The sequence below is a fragment of the Epinephelus lanceolatus genome, chromosome 10, assembly GCF_041903045.1.
Source record: "Epinephelus lanceolatus isolate andai-2023 chromosome 10, ASM4190304v1, whole genome shotgun sequence".
NCBI lineage: Eukaryota > Metazoa > Chordata > Actinopteri > Perciformes > Serranidae > Epinephelus > Epinephelus lanceolatus.
Window position 1 is genome coordinate 7,528,910 of NC_135743.1, and position 20,449 is coordinate 7,549,358.

General features: G+C 42.0%; 1 protein-coding gene across 3 annotated transcripts in view; it reads right to left on the bottom strand.

The window, feature by feature from the left end:
- Positions 1-3,920: 3,920 nt before the first annotated feature.
- LOC117266435 (retinoic acid receptor beta-like) overlaps positions 3,921-20,449 on the bottom strand; it is a 29,069-nt gene continuing 12,540 nt past the window's right edge. For all 3 annotated transcript variants that reach the window (XM_078171387.1, XM_033641637.2, XM_033641638.2), the window contains exons 4-8: positions 12,955-13,121; positions 9,665-9,841; positions 8,065-8,269; positions 7,805-7,963; positions 3,921-7,675 (exon numbers count right to left, since the gene is read on the bottom strand). In XM_078171387.1, the coding sequence (XP_078027513.1) occupies positions 7,509-7,675; positions 7,805-7,963; positions 8,065-8,269; positions 9,665-9,841; positions 12,955-13,121 (875 nt within the window). In that variant the 3' untranslated portion in view covers positions 3,921-7,508. The remainder of the gene's footprint in view (positions 7,676-7,804; positions 7,964-8,064; positions 8,270-9,664; positions 9,842-12,954; positions 13,122-20,449) is intronic.

Here is a 20,449-nt window from a genome sequence, read left to right on the forward strand (position 1 = left end):
AATGTACTGAATGTGTGACTAGGAGTGACAACTAATCCTCACAGAGAGAAATGTCCATTTAGGAGCGTATTGTTTATAAAACATAAATTCATAAGAAAGACAGTTTATTCCCCTTGAGCCAACATAGAACTCATTTGTCTATCATTCCTGCACATGTATAAGAGTCTGTGGTGCCAATAAGGGGTAAAAAGTTGCTGTGGCCCTTCGGAATGTCACTGACTACAAGACCCATAAGCCTCAAGTGAGGTCGGACGATCTCTAGCCTTTTAACTAGGGAGCAGGTCCTTGTCCATGCTGCCATGTTGCACTGCCAAAACACTGGCTCTACATAGGGTCATCTGCATTTAGTGTCAGCCACTGTAGTGAGCAGCCCTTCTGTGATGAGCCACATCTGTAAAATACTGATTTTTTTTTTTTTTTTTTAGCATGAAACTCCTTTATTCTGTGTTTTCACCAGTGTAATAAGCAGCTCATTTTAAGGTAATAAAAACACAATGATTCATATTTGCAGGTGAATATATATATGTATATCTATCACATTTCTGCCAATATGCCCTCTAAATACAGACTGAAGCTTTAACAATGTGCTATGCAGATTCAAATTAAACATACAAAATATAATCAGCATTTTATTATCAAAGGACAGAGAAAATATATACTGAACTGATTCCTGAGGGGAATTCACAAGCTATGCAGAGGTATATAAAATAGTTAAAATGAGCTTTTACCAGCTGCAACATTAAAGTGATGCACATATTAGTGCATCAATAATTATAATCCAATATTATACATATATTATTCTGAAATGGGCCATTCTGCGTAATGAGTACTTTAAAGTTTAGTACTTTGAAGGAATACTTCACCCACAAAATGACCAACTGTAAATGAGTCATGCTGTGTTACCTTGGAATTGTGAAGAAAACTTAGTTTATCTTGCATGCCTCCTGTAAATGGCAAACATATTGATTTATTGATTGGTTGGGGACCACATTTAAAACAGCTAATCTATATCAAAACATCCATTTTCACTAAAACATCACTGTTTAAAACTGAACTGAAAGGGAAACTTACCTTTGCTCTCTTCAGAGCCAAACTCCAAAACTAAGGGTTTTTTTTTTAGCAAAACAAATGTTTGGGAAGTACTGAGCATATGACTAGATAAATGAGACATGTTTTGATGTAGTTTTGCTGTTGTTAAATGATAAATATGTTCACCATTTTCTATGTAGGCATACAAAAAAAACAAAGTTTCCTTCTTGATTACGAAGGTAACAAGGCATGACTCATTTACAGCGGGTCATTTTGTCAGTGAAGTATTCCTTTAAGTCTATTTTAATACCTCTACTTTTGTACTTTTGATGTTGTTCCTAATGTGTATGCAGGACTTTTACTTGTAGCAGAGTATTTCTACAATGTGGTACTGTTACTTTTACTTAAGTAAATAATCTGAGTACTTCTTCCACCACTGTTTGGGAGCAGACACTGCACATCTAGTTTGATGTTTACTGACAGAAAGGACTTGTCCATACTGGTGACTATTTAGATCTCAGCAAAGTGCATTATAAAATATGTGAAAAGCCGTATTAGCAGTATTAACAAGAGCTTCTTGGTGTCAGGTCTTCTGGGACAGGTCTGCTCTGTGTCCCCAGAGTCAAGACAAAACATGGAGAAGGTGCATTTAACATTTAGTTTTTATCAATCAATCAATTTTATTTATAAAGCCCAATATCACAAATCACAATTTCCCTCACAGGGCTTTACAGCATACGACATCCCTCTGTCCTTATGACCCTCGCAGCGGATAAGGAAAAACTCCCCAAAAAAAAACCCTTTAACGGGGGAAAAAAAACGGTAGAAACCTCAGGAAGAGCAACTGAGGAGGGATCCCTCTTCCAGGACGGACAGACGTGCAATAGATGTCGTACAGAACAGATCAGCATAATAAATTAACAGTAATCCATATGACACAATGAGACAGAGAGAGAGAGAGAGAGAGATGCAGGTAATGACAGTAGCTTACAACAACATTAATGAAAGTAATAATATTATAGTTATAGTTCTGGCTACTGTGGTACAATATGTTGAAAGTATGTATTAATATCTGGCAGTATACTTGTGTGACAATAGTCATATGTGTATAATAACAGTAGAAGTATGACTAATGACTAATGATGGCAGCAGCAGCAGGAGGCATCTGGCAGGACCACGGCAGCAGCACAACCACACACGTCACGCTGTCCAGGCACCGCTGCGATATGAGTTAATCTGAGAGACAGTGGAGCACAAAGGCTCCGGAGAAGAAGCCGAGTTAGTGACATCCAGAATGGCCGAGTTAGCAAGATGCAGTAATAGGATGAGAGAGAGAGAGAGAGAGAGAGAGAGAGAGAGAGAGAGAGAGAGGGAGAGAGAGGGAGCCCGATGTATTATAGGGGGTCCTCCGGCAGACTAGGCCTAAGTCAGCCTAACTAGGGGCTGGTACAGGGCAAGCCTGAGCCAGCCCTAACTATAAGCTTTATCAAAGAGGAAAGTCTTAAGTCTAGTCTTAAATGTGGAGACGGTGTCTGCCTCCCGGACCGTAACAGGAAGATGATTCCACAGGAGAGGAGCCTGATAGCTGAAGGCTCTGGCTCCTGATCTGCTTTTGGAGACTTTAGGGACCACGAGTAACCCTGAATTCTCAGAGCGCAGTGTTCTGGTGGGATAATATGGCACTATGAGCTCTCTAAGATATGACGGAGCTTGACCATTTAGAGCTTTATAAGTTAACAGTAGGATTTTAAATTCAATTCTGGATTTTACAGGGAGCCAGTGCAGAGAAGCTAAAACAGGAGAAATATGATCTCGTTTCTTAGTTCCTGTTAGTACACGTGCTGCTGCATTCTGAATTAGCTGGAGAGTTTTTAAGGACTTACTAGAGCTACCTGATAATAGAGAGTTACAGTAATCCAGCCTAGAGGTAACAAAAGCGTGGACCAGTTTTTCTGCATCTTTTCGGGTCAGGATAGGCCTAATTTTCGCAATATTACGCAGATGAAAAAATGCAGTCCGTGAGGTTTGTTTTAAATGAGAATTAAAAGACAAATCTTGATCAAATATTACTCCGAGGTTTCTTACGGTAGTGCTAGAGGCCAGAGCAATGCCATCTGGAGAAACTATGTCATCAGATTCTCCATGTATCTGGAACTCCTTTGTGGCTTTTATTAGACAGGACAGGTTGAGTGTGAAAGGGGGAAAAGAGGGGACGACATGCAGTAAAAGGCCACAGGACAGAATCTAACCCGAGGCCACTGCAGCAAGGACACAGCCCTCGTAAATGGGACATGTGCTCCATGAGGTGAGCTGCTGGGCGCCCCAGCTCTCAGTTCTTTTAAATCAAGGCTGAAGACTCTTCTGTTTGCTGCTGACACATTAAATCAAATGTTAATTAATTTCTTACACTACACTCCAACTTCCACTCTTCTATTTTACACCTGTGTTAGTATATTTAAATTTTTTATTTTCTATTCTTTACATGTCCTTTTCTAACGTGTTTCTTTTGCGCCTTGTCTTGATGCTTTTCATGCTTCATGTAGAGCACTTTGAATTTTCTTGCTGCTGAAATGTGCTTCATAAATAAACCTGCCTTCTCATTCTATAAATCTGGCACTCATTCACCACTGAACAGATGCACTCAGTGGATGCAATTCTGACTGAGCTGTGCTGCAGTGCAGTTTCCTTACAGGGACCACAGGGGGCGGTACAAGCCTTGCTTTAGAGAGCAGGCGAGCTGTCCTTAAACAACCTCGCTGCTCCACAACATAAAAGATAGAGGCTACTGTACCGCTGCGTTGCGGTACAGTACATGCTGTCCTTGTTCTTTAGAGAACAACAAAAAAACAAAAAAAAAACAGCAGCTGCAGCAGAAAATCAAACAACATAACAACTGGTACACAAGACTTTAATAGACCGACATAAACATATGAAATGTGATCGGCTCCAGGTAATTTGCAAAATATGTAAAATTCACCACAAAGAAAACATAAGACGTTGGCACATTGAGAGTAGGCACATGAGTTGGTACAGTACACAGGCTGCTTGTTCTGCCGCTTCCAGTAAATATTTTAGACACTTAAACACCATCCTCTGCGTCATGGAATGTACATTTACTGAGGCACAAATGTCATTTAAGTTTCTCATTTTACATTTTATACCCATTTGCTTTGCCAACAATGAGACAATGTCACTATATATATATGTAGCTTTTTGTTTTCCCACCCGTTAGACCTGCTGTTTCTTTTCTTTATTAGTAATATCTCTACAGTACACAGTGTTTTATTTAGGCAATCTCAATGTACAGCTATCTGTGATATATCAAACACTGATGCATTTCAAAAACTGGCTTATTGTGTTAAAGAAAAAACAAATGTTTGTAGAAAATACTTTTATACAGAACTCATCAAAGTAAAATATATAAAAGAAATCTTTTTATTGTTAATTCTGAAACTCTGTAACTCTGAAACAATATGTAAAATGCAACACATACGTCATCTGGGAATAAAACTCTGCATTTAGGATATGTGTGAAAGAATAAAGTTGTGTATTAGCTTACTTACAGTGTCCTTACATTTAATACTACAAAATAGTCAAGCAGATCTCCAGCGAAATGGTGTCAGACCTGTTTTAGTATTAGTCTTGTGAATGATGTATGACATACACCTGATATGGATTTTGTTTTTTTTATTAAAGGTCCAGTGTGTAGGATTTAGGGGGAGATATTGACAGAAATGTAATATAATAAGTATGCTTTCTGTAGTGTATGATCACCTGGAAATAAGAATCGTTGTGTTTTTGTTACCCTAGAAAGAGCCGTTTATATCTACACAGGAAGCAGGTCCTCGTCTACGGAGATCGCAATTTTGCACCGCCATGTTTCTGCAGTAGCCCAGAACAGACAAACCGAACACTGGCTTTAGATAGGGCTATTTGCATTTTCATGTTGGGTACCGTAGTTAGCAGCCTCCGCAAGGACAGCATCGGACGTGGATTTTTTTTTTTAACACGGAACTGCCTTATTCAGTGTTTTTACCAGTTTAAATCACCAGGTCCGTTTGTTTTGGGAAGACAGAGACCTCTGCAGATCATTCGGCTCATGATAAAAACCTCCTGAACTTCTGGATCTTAAGTCATCAGAGGAAAAAAGATGAGCACACATTTGCAGGTGCTGGGCGTGCAGCCTGTCTCCGACATGCCAAACAGCATTGAAGAAACACTGATTTGTAAAGTGAAACTGCTGTATTAGGTGTTTCTACTGGTTTTAATCACCTGGTCTGTTTGTTCTGGAGAGGAAGAGACCTCTGCAGATGATTCGGGTCATGATAAAAACGCCCAGAACAATAAACACTTGGTTGCAATCTGCAATCTTCACTGCTTGTTGTAAGTAATATATTATAGGCAATTGGGCTTGCTTGAGGTTCTTGAAGATGTTTGACCTCCCATCCAAGAAGCTTCTTCAGTTCTGAACTGAGCAAGACTCTTGGATGAGAGGTGAAACATCATCAAGAAACTCAACCAAGTTCAATTGCCCTACAATATATTGTAGTACTCAGAGCTACCATGACCTGGATGATTGAGAATCTTCACCAACATCTCACTGCTTGATGCCACTAAATCCCCCTAAACCTCACACACTGTTCCTTTAAAAAGTTTGACTCCGACACCCACTGTGCAATAACGCCTTGCTGAGAGTTGGCTGAGTGGATGGATACCACCCTCATGTCTCTGAGCTGGAGACAGCAGCGGTTAGCTTAGCTTAGCATAAAGACTGGAAACAGAGGGAAACAGCTAGCATGGTTCTGTCTGAAGGTAACAAAATCCACCAATCAGTAACTCTAGAGCTCACCGATAAACATGCAATGTCTTATTTGCTCTTTGTACAAAACCTCGTACAAAACGAAGTGTTAAAACAGTAATTTGAGGTTTTACGGGGGACTATTTCTTGATTGGGCGCTACAACTTCCTGGAGTCACTGTGTGGTTGCTAAGCAAAAAGTGCTCCCAGGCTGTGTCCGAAATCACTCCCAATTTACTATACAGTGCTCAATATTTACCCTCTGTCATTTCATTACAGTGTAAGTGTGAATTTAATGCATTATACAGTGCTCTCAAAAAACATGCGTAGGTGGAATAAAAAAAACCTGTGTGCATGGCACGTACCAACCTGTTCTCATTCTCAGGCGTCAATTACAGGCACTTTGTTACAACCCTTGGCGTCATGTGACTCAGAGCTAGAACACACTGTAACATGTTGTGAACCAGCCAAGGTTAGATTCAGACAACATAACAGATCATGTTTTAGGTTAAAATAAGTATGTCTTTTATGTATTGTAACATAAATATATCACGTTACAGATATCAGCAACTCGTGTACCTAAATTGTGTCACGATATGTAAAAACAACACTGGCTGTTGGTTTCACATGGGGCGAAGGTACGTAAGTTACGTAATGTTGCGTTAAAATTACATTCCCACAGGACACAAACTGTGGTCTCCTGTATTAAAGTCCGGTTTTGTTTGACCCATCCACCTCCACTCCCTCCCACTCTACACGGACTTTCTTGCTCTTTGAACTACGTCACTTTCTTTAAGTGTCAACTTTTTCCACATATGGGTTTACAGTGGAGTTAGTTGAAAACCTGGTGTGTCCCATAAAGACGCAACAAGGTGCCTTTGGCGTTGAGATGACATGCGAGGGGCGTGACAAGGTGGCAATATTTGACGTTCTGGGAATGAGAAGGGGCTGCATGGACACTGCTTTCTGCAAACAATCCCACAGAGCAGTGTATCAAATTTTATAGAAAACTACCGCTGAGCGACTCTACTTGTGGCGGTGATCACAAATCACTTTGCTGATTTGATCTGAATTGTTTGGTTCGGTTCACTGACTGTGGTTTGTTCACTTTTCTTCAAAGCTAAGCATTTTTCTGTTCTCTGCAATTTCTCAGTTGTCAGTTTGTCAACGCTGGTTATGAAGCAGATAGATTTGCTTTGTTTCTCCAGTTATCTTCAATTAGCCCAGAGCTTTCATATTACACATATGGGAATCTATGTATTGCAGAGGACACTTTAAGTCCACATGTTAACTATGTTTGCTACGCTAGAACTAAAATGAATCCATGTGATAGCTCATGCAAATATAAATACAGTAGAAACCTGTGTCTGTGGATATGAGGTGTCTGCCAGCAGGGATTAAAAAATGAAACTGTGACACAAATTAAAACATAACCGAATCCATTTTCTTTCTCCCCCTTTGAAGCAGAATTTAGCTCTTTGTTCATCAGTGTAGTCGTTGCTGTAACAACTGAATCTCTTCTTCCAACACAGCGGCGTCTCTGCCAGCCAATCTGTGAAACTGAGGTAAGACAGTATTAACCCTCTGGACTGCATCTGTGGTTTATGTCGTTTGCGTTTTCTCTGGGAGAGAAGACGGGAGCCACTGTTCTTTGAGCGACTTCAGAGTTAAGAAGTCAGAGTTCATGTACTGTGAGGAGATGGTGTGTGTGTGTGCTGGCTGGTGTTTGCCTCCACTCTTCTCTCCTCTGAGTGTTTCTCCAGGTTCTGCAGATCCTCCAGCATCTCCTCGATCAGAGGGGGCATGGAGCCTGGGATCTCCATCTTCAGGGTCACCACCCGCTCAGCTCCTGTGGAAATATACATGTATTAGATAATGTGCGACAGCAGGACGACTACCTCCAATCACAGATCTTAAAGTTACAGAAGTTATTTGGTTAAAATAAGTGAAGGACTTTAGCAGGGTGTTGCTTTCTGACCTTTGGCGCTGATGCTGCGCAGGTCAGTGATCTTCATGAGGGCTTTGGGGAACATGAGGGGCATGCTGGGCCGCCGTTTACGGGAATAAATCTTCAGCGCCTCCAGCAGCGGCTCCTGCAGCACCTCCACCTTAGACGGCTCCTCCAGGTCCTGTCGGTCTGTTCAGACAGACAGGAAACACAGGTGAATATTTAGCATGCTAAAGGAATAGTTAAGACCTTACATGTAAATGTTTGTATTTTTTTCTGAGCTTCAGTACCTCCAGAGACGAGACAGATGGCGCTGAGCAGGCCACTCTCTGTGTCGTCCATCTGCAGTGGGAGCAGCTGGCCGGCAAATGTGAAGACCTGATCTGTCAGCGGTCCAAATCCTGCATTGTGGATCTGAGTGCGGGTCAGGGTCAACCCGTCAGAGAAAGTCATAGTGTCCTTGTCAGGAGTGTAACGAGTGCAAATCCTCAGGATCTGGATTCAAGAACAGAATGAGGAAGAGGAAGATAGATAAAAGATAATCAGGTCATGATGCATCATGAAACTGTGGCACGTAGTGTTGTCATGTGGGACAGGAGCAGCTGCAGGACAGCTTTGTAAATCATTTCAAGCTGGGTGTCATGTTTGTATTTGTGCACTTGCCAGAACTGAAGGTAAATTAAAGCCCCTTAGTTAGATAGCTCTACTGACCTAAGAGTTATTTCCTGACAATGGTGGTTAGCCACACTGTTGGATGATTTTTTTAGGTAATTTTAGACTTAATTTTATGCCCAAAATTTAAAAAACAAGGACTTCAGTAGCAGCTGCAGGTCGTACGTCATCCTCCGAGCTTGTGCAAGCGCACTGTCATGCCTCTTTGCATCAACTGATAAACATCAATCATTGTAAGCTAGCTTGTCAACTTATCTTTTATTTTGGCCACACTGAAGACGTCACTGGATCCGGACTGTTCACTACGTGCCATGGAGTGTAACTTTCTACTGGCTACACCTGCAGCGTACATACAGCGTACAGGTCAAAGCAAAGCAAGACAGGGAGCTTTGGGGTTGTGTGGGATTGTTTCTTTAATTTTTAAACCCAGCACAGCGCTGAGAAACTGCAACTTTTTCACCTAGTTCATGTACGATCTGGGCAAGTTAACATCTGAAGACTACAGCAGGCTACACTTTAAACTTGAGATCATATTTGAGACTTTTCATATGTCATGCAGAGCCATTTAAACATCCATGTTAACTCTGGCTCAGTCACACTTTCATTAATGTTGTGCTCTGCTGATTAAGAATTATAAACACAAGTTAGGACAGCACGCAGGGCCCACTGGACCTTTGTGTTTTTACTGCACTGTAACATATTCTAAGCTCACCCTGGTGCACAGTGTCGGGGAGAGAGTGACAAATATGAAGACCAAACAAGAAGAACCTGGCAAACAAAAGTCACACAGCGCCACATCTGGGGAAAAAACGTGTGAAAACTCAACGGAGCTCCTGAGGACACACGGCACTCCCCTGGTGCTATCAGAGAGTGTCACAGTCAGTGATCCGGCCCTGATGGTGACGCTGACAGACAGGCTTGGCAGTGAGCGACAGAGGAAGCAGAGGGAGGATGAAGGGGGATAAAACAAGCGTCACACTCTGCCCGAGGGCTGCTGTCTGTCTGCCAGCCGGCCTGTCAGTTTGTCTTTGGCATGAATGTGGGCCGACGACACCAGTCACGATCCACACAAGGTGTGAATCACAGTAGGAGCTGCGTATGTGTGTGTGCAGAGTTTAGAGAATCTTATGCGGGTTCAGGCAAAACGAATAAATGTAAAGCTGACTCTTTCATCACAACATTTGTGCTACAGTAATCTTAGGACACACAGAGACGTACCAGGATGTCCAGGCAGGCAGTTTTGAGCAGAGTGATCTGGTCGGCGATGGTCAGGCCGGTGAAACCAGGCACTCGCTTGGCGAACTCCACCACCTTGATGATGCACTTGGTGGCGAGCTCGCTGAACTTGTCCCACAGCCCGAGGTCCAGCTGGATCCTGTGGTCTGAGCTGGAGTTCTGGACGGAGGATCAGAATCAAAATCAGCATCAGAATAAGGTTTACAACAGGTGGATCTAACCAGGCAACCTGACTGGCCAACTAGACATTTAAAACACGATGATATCGGCGTGACAGCACCCCTTCCTCATCAGTAAATATAATATCATTTCCAAGGCGACATTGTAACTTTCAGAGCTGAATCAAAAACCAGTCGGCTACAAGGTGCTTTTTTAATTTATAATTTTTTTGCTCACTTTCAAGCCCAGTTCAGACCAAAGATTCACGATGAGACGAAACCGTTTTAGAAGTTGCAGCGGTGCGAACTTGACGTCTGAGCTCGACTCAAGCCGACTGATGGCGTCAAAATGCACAAATGTCTCCACTGTGACCTCTAAACTGATTAAAATAAGGAACTTTAAAAATCAAAGTGTAGCATCAATAGAACAGAACAAACTGACCTCTACACAAAGTATCTAAGATATCCTTTTTGAGGGATTTAATTTAGTCACGTTAAGACTTCCGGTCTTTAAGAGTTCTGATTAATCTAAAACCAGGACGCCTTTAAAAAAGCAAACAACATACATTGTTCCTTCTGTACTTCCTGATTTCACTCATACCTCCAGGCGTTACTCACCTTTGACGACGTCAAAATGATGTGAAAACCATTCATGCTGTTATGGAAAGGACACACCCAGATCCATTATACCAGTAAGATTACCGTCTTGTGTAACACCAGGGAGTTTTTAGTTTTGTTATGAAAGAAGTTACTCCTGTTTGTGTGCTGCAGTTTGCACGCACATTTCCGTGCATGTTCTTCACACGTGTTTACTGTTGACAAGAACATGTTTCTCCCGCCCTTGTTTGTATGAATTTACATCGGTGCCCACCACCTCAGTTGCTACAGTTTTGGTGAAGATTTCCATTCCCTCCTCCCAGATTCTTTCCTTCTAAGCAGGAATGGTGTTTCCCGTGGGTTTACAGATTTAGGTTTAGGTTTAGTAAATATGGAGAAACTCAATTTGACTGTTAAGCAACTAAAAATGGACTGCGTGTTTCATTTGCATATTTCTAGTTCTAATCAAGCAGTGACCTACAGGCTTGAAACATTGAAGCCAGGGCTGAAGTGTCAAAAGCTGCAGTTCCTCAAATGGTCACTTGAGGCTGACTGCAGAAGCGAGTTAATCCCTACAGAGCCCCATCTTAATATGCCTGACTTCACAGCAGAAATGTTTACAGCCTGATATAAAAATGATTTTGGTCTCTAGAGTTAATTTTCCCGTTCATGACAGCTAAACAGGGGCTGAATTTTTACATAACTCACCTATTTACATTTTATTAAGGCTTAAAGTTATGAATAATCAAAGGCACGGCCTCTATAACTGACAGGCTGTCTGTGAGGTGTCGCTAAGGTGTGAGTCAGATCCACCTGTCGCTCCTCCACAGCTCCAAACCAAAATAGCCAGCCGAAATGTCGAGCAGGAGCCCACAAACCAGTGGGGGATGTCAGAGTGGATATGTCCATTATTTAATGGTGCTGTCAGACCTAGAGTTGTCTCCTTTGGTCTGAATCAGGGACTACTGTATAATTGCCTAGAGTTGGTTCGTGTTCTCACGGCAGCATTTACAAGCGGACCAGATCAAATGCTTTGTGTGAGAAAGCTGCTCTTGATTGGTCAGAATTTCCATGTGGGAAAAATCCAGGAAGTAAAGCAAACGCTGAAGAAGAGTACACTTGCAAGATAAATGTGACACTTTCTAATGTCACAATGGAGGGACAACTACGCAGGTTGATTTTAGCGCTGCTCATCGTGGACTATATTGCTGTCATTGTTCATTTTAGTCAAACCATACAGTTTGAAAACGAGGCGCGGCTCCAACTAGAAAACAATGTTTTGATGCATTGGATGTGCTGAATGTGCATATTAAGGCAGTACAGGAGGAGGTGCACATTAATAATCCTCCAGGACTGTAACATGCTCATGTTTAACCCAAACAATGTGTCATGTGACTGCAGTTGGTTCACATCCAGGTCGGAACACCTTCTCACCACAAATGAACCGCACCAGAGTTTGTTTGTAACCTTCTTAAAGAGTAACCACCTCTTCAAGAAGGTCTCGGTCTGGTTGTTTTGGTGCACACCTGAGTGTGACTGCGGTGTTCACACCTGCCCAAACGAACCGCACTGAGGGGACAAAGGAACTTGAGTTCAATTGAACCGAACCAAACAGGGCAGGTGTGAAAGCACCCTGATACAGTCTATGGTGTCTATGTTTCAATGAAATTCCTCTGGAAATCAGCTGCTTAAAATCTCAACTGATTAAATCCTAACTAAAATAAAAACAGTTAGTCTTTATTTTACCCACAGTTCCTACCAAATTACACTGTTCTATTCTGGAAACCTTGAGGGAATTATTTGGAAATTACAGACTCACAGGACAAAATGTTCTTGAATACTCTTCTTTACTAATTTCCTCCAAACAATCTCTACAGTATGTCAACTTGCTCATATTTGAATATAGATCTGCTGAGTACATATACTGTTTCCAATTTGAATAACAACAAAAAATACTAATATTAAATGATGACATTATCCCACATAAACTGATTTATCATCCTGGCTGTTCTCTCTCTGTTGAATGTCAATGTTTACAGATTTATGATTTCAAACAGTAAATAATAATTATGTGTGGTGCTTTAAATGCCACTGTCCCCGGATATCTTAAATCTCTTCTTGTTACAGATCACAGTCAACATTCCTACATTTTCCCTCAGGCTTCAGACTCATGAGAAAAAGCTCTGCAGCTCAAAACTTGTTTTGCTTCCACAGTGCCAGTTTGTGGAAAAGTCTGCTTTTGTAGATTAATAACTCACCTTGCACAGGAATGTTTAATACATAAGACATGTGGCAAGTTTTGGGACACTTTAACCACTTCCATATATATTTCCTGTTAGCGTTTTATCTTCTATTAGCAGCCACGACATAAATATCTGTTTGAATTTAATGCTATTCCTCAAATATTCCATATCTAAATCAAATGAAGCAGTGGACAGAGAGGACGGCTTTGATCTCCTCCTCTCTGCAGATTATTTTCTCTCCGTAGAGGAATATTATTCGCATGTGGTGACTCACTGTGGTGTATTTTCCCAGCTGGCACAGAGAGGGGAAGGTCTCTCTGTGAGCCATGCAGATCTTCTCCACTATCAGGCCGAGCTCCGCCGTCAGCTCGTACGTCTCCATGATGGTCATCTTCACGGCCTCCTTCTTCCCCTTCCTGGTGTTTCTGTCATTTCTCACCGCTGAGGAAAAGGAGGACCAAGGTTAGAGCATGTTTAGGAGATGAGTAAAAGGGATTTAAACAGTTAATATGACAGTAGTGGATTTAAAATCATGAATTCTGTTGGCATTTTGATGCTTTTCTTTTTTTAATTTAGGTCACGAGCCCTTCCATGACAAGATACTTTTTTGTCCACACAATTCAGAACAGACAGACATTACTGGAAGTGACAGCAAACAGGGAGCTGCACAAAAATCCTCTGCAACAATGACAAGATCTGTAGAAGCAACTCAACTGTGTGTCCAGTGTGTGTGTGTGTATATACCGTACATAAACTGTGTGTACACATTATGTTCTTGTTCTTGTTTTGACAAGTGACATTTCCAGTGGCCAAATGTTTAAAGGACTGATTACTTAAATAGCAAACGGTACATAAATAACTCTAAGCTTTTTTAAAAAGGGGGAACGTCTTGTACCAACGTTTTACAGTCAGTGATGCACCACGGAAATTAACAGTTCGTCTCCTAGCAACAGCAGCTCTCAGATGTCAATCAACCACCAACCAGCCAAATGAAGCAGCGCACACCCAGAGGCTTGGATCTTTGTTCCTTAAGAAATGTCCGGAAAATGGTTTCAGCCACTACAGCTACATTATCATCACAGTTTATATTTCCTTCCATAAAAAGTGGGAAGACTTCAAATGTGAGTTCAACTTTTAAAACCATGAGTCATATTTAAAGGGACAGTTCACCCCCAAATCAAAAATACCTATTTTCCTCTTACCTGTAGTGCTGTTTATAAGTGTTGGAGATTACGGCCGTAGAGATGTCTGCCATCTCTCCAATATAATGGAACTAGACGGCACTCATCTTGTGGTGCTCAAAGCGCCAAAAAACACATTTGAAAAACTCCACAGCAATGTCTCTTTCCAGAAACCATGACCCAGATACTCAAGATAAACCACAGACCTTGTTGTGAGCAGTTTCATGTAGGAACTATTTTTTTCTGTTGAAATACACACCATGCAGGCTGTTCTCATGCATACCTATAAAAATGAATGTGACAAAATTCGTACATATCCCACATAATCATGAGCCAGTAATTTGTGTATTACCCACCCAGGAAGTGCTTCCTGTAAGGGCTCATTTAAGCTCAATGTTAGATATGTAGATGGAGATGGAGACGGACAGAGCCTTCCATCCGAACTTTGTGTTAATTTTGTCCGTATTTGTGCACATTTTCTGAAAGCTTTCAGGTACGGACAAAATAGAACAGTACCACTGAAGATCTTGGGGGCAGTGGAGCGTAGTTTAAGCAAGAGACAACCACTGGAGAAGATGAAGACATTCAAAAAAGGCGAATTGGAACGAATCAGTAATATAGTGAAAACATTCTCCGTCCACAAGCTGCGATGTGTTTAACGGCCTCACAGACCACCGCCGTCTAAAACACTGCCTCCAATAAAAGGTACATTATTACAATCGCCTCCACCGTCGCCTTGTTTGTTGTGTGAAACGTTTGACTCCATCTATTGGCTGTATCTATGCCAACATAAATGACACTTGGAAGTGTGAGGGCAGTGACGTTTACAACGTTTCAAACTGATGGATTTATTTTAGTACGTAAAGGGAGTATCAGTGAGCCTTAAAGGAAATGGCCACTTTAGAATGAAAATACAGACAGTACTTACTGACCCTCATGCCGACAAGAAGTCCAATGTAGTTTTTTAATCCGCAAAACTCGTTCGGGGTATCGGAGGATAACAGCTAGCCGGAATAACAGCTACACTTGAAGTGCATGGAACCCACATTTTTGAAATGTAATAAAACTCTGCTAATGCATTTCAAAAACGTCAAAACGGCTCGTCCGTCATAATCCAAGTGCCCTGAAGCTGTGGCATGCAAAATTGACTTGAAAAGATGTGATTTACTCCACTTTTATAGCATCATTTCTCACCGTGGTCAGTTAGCCTGCCCTAGCTGTTATCCTCCGATACCCCTAACGAGTTTTGTGGATTAAAAAACTACACTGGACTTCTTCTCGGCATGAGGGTCAGTAAGTTCTGTCTGTATTTTCATTCTTAAGTGGCCATTTCCTTTAAGGCTAGTTCACATTACACGACTTTCACCCTGATTTTGCGTCAGGGAGACTATCGTAATCTTTTGAGTGTTCATACCTGGCGACGTGTGTTTCTGTCATCGGGAGTCTCCCCAGGTTACGACCTGTGTGTGTACACCACAAGATTTTTCCACCGAGCCCTCGCTGACAGAGCCCCAGATAACACGGTGACGTCACCAAACTACATTTTTTAACTTGGAGACAACACATCATAAAGGCATGGATATTCTTCCCATTGTTGAATCAGATCTGCCTCCAGGGCCTGGGTCCAAACACAATGCGCTCCCTGTGATCCTGTAGACGCCGCCATTGTTGTTGCTTGCCGGCTTGTCAGTGTTGCCAGGTCCTGGGAGAGAAACAAGCAACCAGGGCTATGGAAACAAGCCCAAAAGTAGCGACGGATATCGGATGGGCTCGTCGTGGCAGACTCTCTGCCAACTCACCTCCGACCCAAAGTGGCTCTCGAGATCCTCTGCGACGTCAAAATCGTGGTGAAAATCGTGTAATGTGAGCTAGGCTTTAAGGAGACAGGTTGGGGTGGTAGATGGGTCACAAAACACAGGACTTACACCCCAAAAAACAGTGTTCTGGATTGTGTAAAACCAAGTAAACTTTGAGTCATTTTAAGGTATGTTTTCACCATATTTCTTTTTTCTAAACCTAAGCAAAGTAACTTTACTTGACCAAATCTAACCTCTGTAACTTTACATTAAGTATGTCATTTTGCATGTCATTAGATATCATAAAACTGTTGAGTGAGGATACGTTGCAATACACAGAAGGCAGAATGCATCTACTGCTAGCTCATCTAGCCCAACTAAGCTACTTAGGGCGGCAGTGGCTCAGTCCATAGGGACTTGGGTTGGGAACTAGAGGGTTGCTGGCTCAAGTCCCCGTTCGGACCAATTATGGAGCGTGGACTGGTAGCTGGAGAGGTGCCAGATCACCTCCTGAGCACTGGTGCCCTTGAGTAAGGCACCAAACCCCCAACTACTCTGAGTTTTTCAAATGTATTTTGTGACGCTTTGTTCCTTTATACTGGAGGTGAGGCAGACATCTGTATGGCCAATATCTCCAAAACTCTGCATCTCACACCAAAACTATAAATAACACCACAGAAGAGGAAAAGATTCATTTTGATTTTGGGTGAACTGTCCCTTTAAGAGCTTCATACTGCTAAATGTTGCCCCAAATTAAATCTGCAGCCTAAAGAGAAAACTGTGTCACAGTACACACCTTAGCAGCCAGGGAGACCAGACCAAAACTATGTGAACAGGGGTTTCCACATATTTTTGGCCATGTCATGCAGACCAGGTGAATGGAATTTCAGTTGTGGTTGTTAATGCCTATAAAAAGGACGGTGAGCTGTTCTCAGAGGAACTCTTTCGTTGGCAGAAAATATTTTCCAGTGAAACAAGTTGGCAGTGAGGATGTGTGGATGAACTGTTTCTCAGGGAGCATGTGAAGCTGGCTAATGCACCCTAACCAGGTTAGTGTTTCATAATCACTTCGGTAACGGTGTCAACACGTTTCAGTGCGTCCCACTGACTTGGCTCAGGCAGCTACACACATGTCAGAGCTCAGGATTATGCAACACCTCCGTCTCTGCCTTACTCTAGCCTCCTCCTCCTCCTCCTCCTCCTCCTCCTCCTCCTCCCCCTCCTCCTCTCTGGATGCCCTACATTCAGCCATTATTGTGTAAACACTCCAGTGAGATCATATTACACACCGACTGACTGAAGCGGCCCAGCAAGCGGTTACATAGCATCCATCTGTCTGCTACATGTGATGTATTTATGTAATGTGTGTGTCTGAGTGTGGAGCAGCAACAATGAGAACATGTGGATGGGAGGATCCTTCACTGCTGCCCTATCGCTGTCCACATAACACACATTCTCTTATCTAGGTTGGTGACTTTGTTTCTGGAGCTTCAGTTTACTGCAAACTTCTCGATAAAAATCAGTTTTATGTAAGTTTATTTTACTCAGCTCATAAGAAGAATACATTCTCCCTTTACCATCTGAACATGCAGATAGTTTAGTTTTGATTTAATGAGGTTGTAAGGGCTCTGCTGCCACCCAAATATAGAGTCACAGTGACAGGCTCAAGGCAAAATGTCATATTTTAACAGCTCAACAGCAGCACGTCTTTCCAGAAACTCACTTACACTGAATAATTTCACACTTTTAACAGCAAATCTACAAAGCAGCCTCCTTAAAACTGTCCACAGTGAGGTTTCTGTGGAATATCTTTTTTTAAGCAGGACATTTACAGAGTAAATCCTCTTAGTGGGCATTTCCCATTGACTGACATCTGTGTGTTGCTAGGAGACGCGCTGTCAATATCCCCCTTCAAAAAACCCATTAGTGATTGGAGCCGTCTGTCCCTTAATGAACATTAGACATCTGGGAGGACTCATCCTGCTTTGTTTTCCACTTGAAAAATGGAAGCTAGTTAGCATAGCTTGCAAATGTGAGCACTGATTCCCACTAGATGCCATTTCTCATCATCTTTAGACATCTCTTTTGACAGGTCAGAGTTTGGTTTCAGAAGTTCAGGGGAAGCAATGAAGTCAAAGGTCGCCGCCACAATCACAGTCTAACGAATAATACACTATGATGCTTTGCATATTAACACTAATCATACAAAAAATGTTAAACTCAATGTTAAAGGAATACTCCGATGATTTGGGAGTTATGCCCTTCTCTATCATTTTCATATTGAGACAACATGATTGATATCTTTTTTGTGTCTGTACATCCAGTGGCTGGGTCTCAGCGGTTAGCATTGCGGCTTAGCTTAGCGAATACAATTGAAGTCTATATGGGGTCAGTAGCCTACTCGTAAAAGTGAACAAATAAACGTTACAGAAACCCTGAAGCTGGTATTTCTGCACGTGCATTTAAAATAAACATGTTTAAACATTAATTCAAAAAACGAGAGTCCTTTTTAGTCGTTTTAGAAGAAGTTTGATACACGGAACTACGGTGTGTTTACGTCCTGCGCTGTGATTCGCGGAGGGATACACCGGTGAGCAGGCACAGGCACAGATGTAGGCTGTGAACAAAGCTCAGTTGTTTATTTAGCCTAGCGATATCTCCAGACTACAGTAGCTGCAATGGACGACTTTGAACGTGATTTTGAAGAGTTTCTTGTAGTGGACACAGATCCAGAGCCATACCTGTTTGAGCCGGAGTACACAGATGAGGAACTCCAGGTGTTGGATGCTGAGTGGGTGAGAAGAGAGGCTGAATCCTCCGAGGCAGCGGAACAGCAAGGGGCCGAGGGGAGACAGAGGTCAGAGGAGGATTGGTGGTGTAGCTGCGGGGCTTGCCAACCTATGCCTACGGAGGTGGAATCATTTTGCTGCACAGAATGGGATTCGGTGCTACCATCGTTGGGGACGCTAGAGATATATCATCATCAGGAGGAAAACCGCCGCAGAGAGTGCATCACAAGGAGTGAAAACTTTGCAGCAATCACTAATCCTGGCATGATTGAAACATTTTTTCATGTTCCTAGATGAGTAATATCGCTTTATGATCGTCCGTGTTGTCTCTTTGTTTGCTTTTACCAAGTGACCTGGCGTACCTGTCCCAGAGCCAGCTGCAGCTGCTGCTCACTGGTGTATCCCTCCGCGCAGGACGTAAACACACTATAGTTCCATGTATCAAACTTCTTCTAAAACGACTACAAAGGACTCTCATTTTTTTAAATTAATGTTTAAACATGTTTGTTTTAAATGCACATGTAGAAATGCCAGCTTCAGGGTTTCTATAACGTTTATTTGTTCACTTTTTTACGAGTAGGCTACTGACCCCCTATAGACTTCAATTGTATTCACTAAGCTAAGCCGCAATGCTAACCGCTGAGACCCAGCCACTGGATGTACAGACACAAAAAAGATATCGATCATGTTGTCTCAATATGAAAATGATAGCGAAAGGGCATAACTCCCAAAACATCAGAGTATTCCTGTAACTGTATTATTAAAGCTGGGGTAGGAAGTTTTATTTTCCCATAATTAACTCTGAGCTCATTGTAATACAAGTGGTCCAAGAGAAAGCTAGACTCCAGCACCCCTTCTTGGCTCTGTTTTGAGACTTTTAAAAATATAGGCTGTGATGGGAGAATCTGGCCAATCACAGGTCAGTTCAGACAGAGGGCGCTCCTATTGGCTGTTCTGCAAATGCATGTGCACGTCTCTTCAGTGAAAGCCTGATTCAGTGGCGGAAAATCCTGCAGAGAAAACTGCTATTCCGGCATTGGCAACAACTTCCTACTAGGGGTGGGCGGTATAAAATAATATCACAATATTTCAGGATATTTTTGCGATAACAATATTCTTGAATAAAATAAAATGAAATAATCATCAATTTAAGAAAACAGAATTGCAACAAAATAAGTGATATAGTTTTACAGTTTGCCTTCGAATATTCAGAGATTCAGATTCTGTATACAATATTAATAGTTCAACAAAACAAAATCTACCTCAAATTACACATTTTAACAGCTCTCAAATATAAAAAATGTCCCCTGGGATCTATATATATATAAATCAACAGGTGATTTCCTTCTTTTTTTAGTAAAATCCTAAATGATTGAGTTGTTTTTTTCCACCTGGACCTTTATGCTCTGCCATTTCTCCTCTAATCATCACGCTGTAACCTGTGACAGGCTGTTATGATACCACAACTATCACACAGTCACTTATATGGAGTTTTTTGTCGAGCTGTAAGCGGCACGACACCAAAGGACAGACAAGAGATGCTGTGCTGCTGCCAGAGGAGCCGCTGAATGAGTTCCCTCTGAACAAGCTGAAATATCATGAATATCACAATATGAATTTTTCATATGACATAAAAAAATATACCGGTATTATCGTGAACGAGATGATATGACATACCCCTACTGCCTATACTGCAAAGCAACCCAAAAGGAGAGTCTGGCAATAAACGAAACAAAACGTATCCATGAGTAATTTTAGTGATATTTATGTTGATTACATTAGCTAGAGCCTTGAAACTCAGTCCCACTTCCTGCCGCTAAAGACCACCTTGCCACGAGGGGAGTGCTCCAGAGACAAACCCCAGTCAACGTTTACAGCAACGCAAATCCAGCTGCATCAGCAAACTTTCTGCTGCTGCTGAATTTAAGCTGTGTAGCTGCCGATCAAAGGTCCGTTTCGGGTGCTGCAGCTCACTGTCCTCCTGGGGATACAGTCCACCTCGG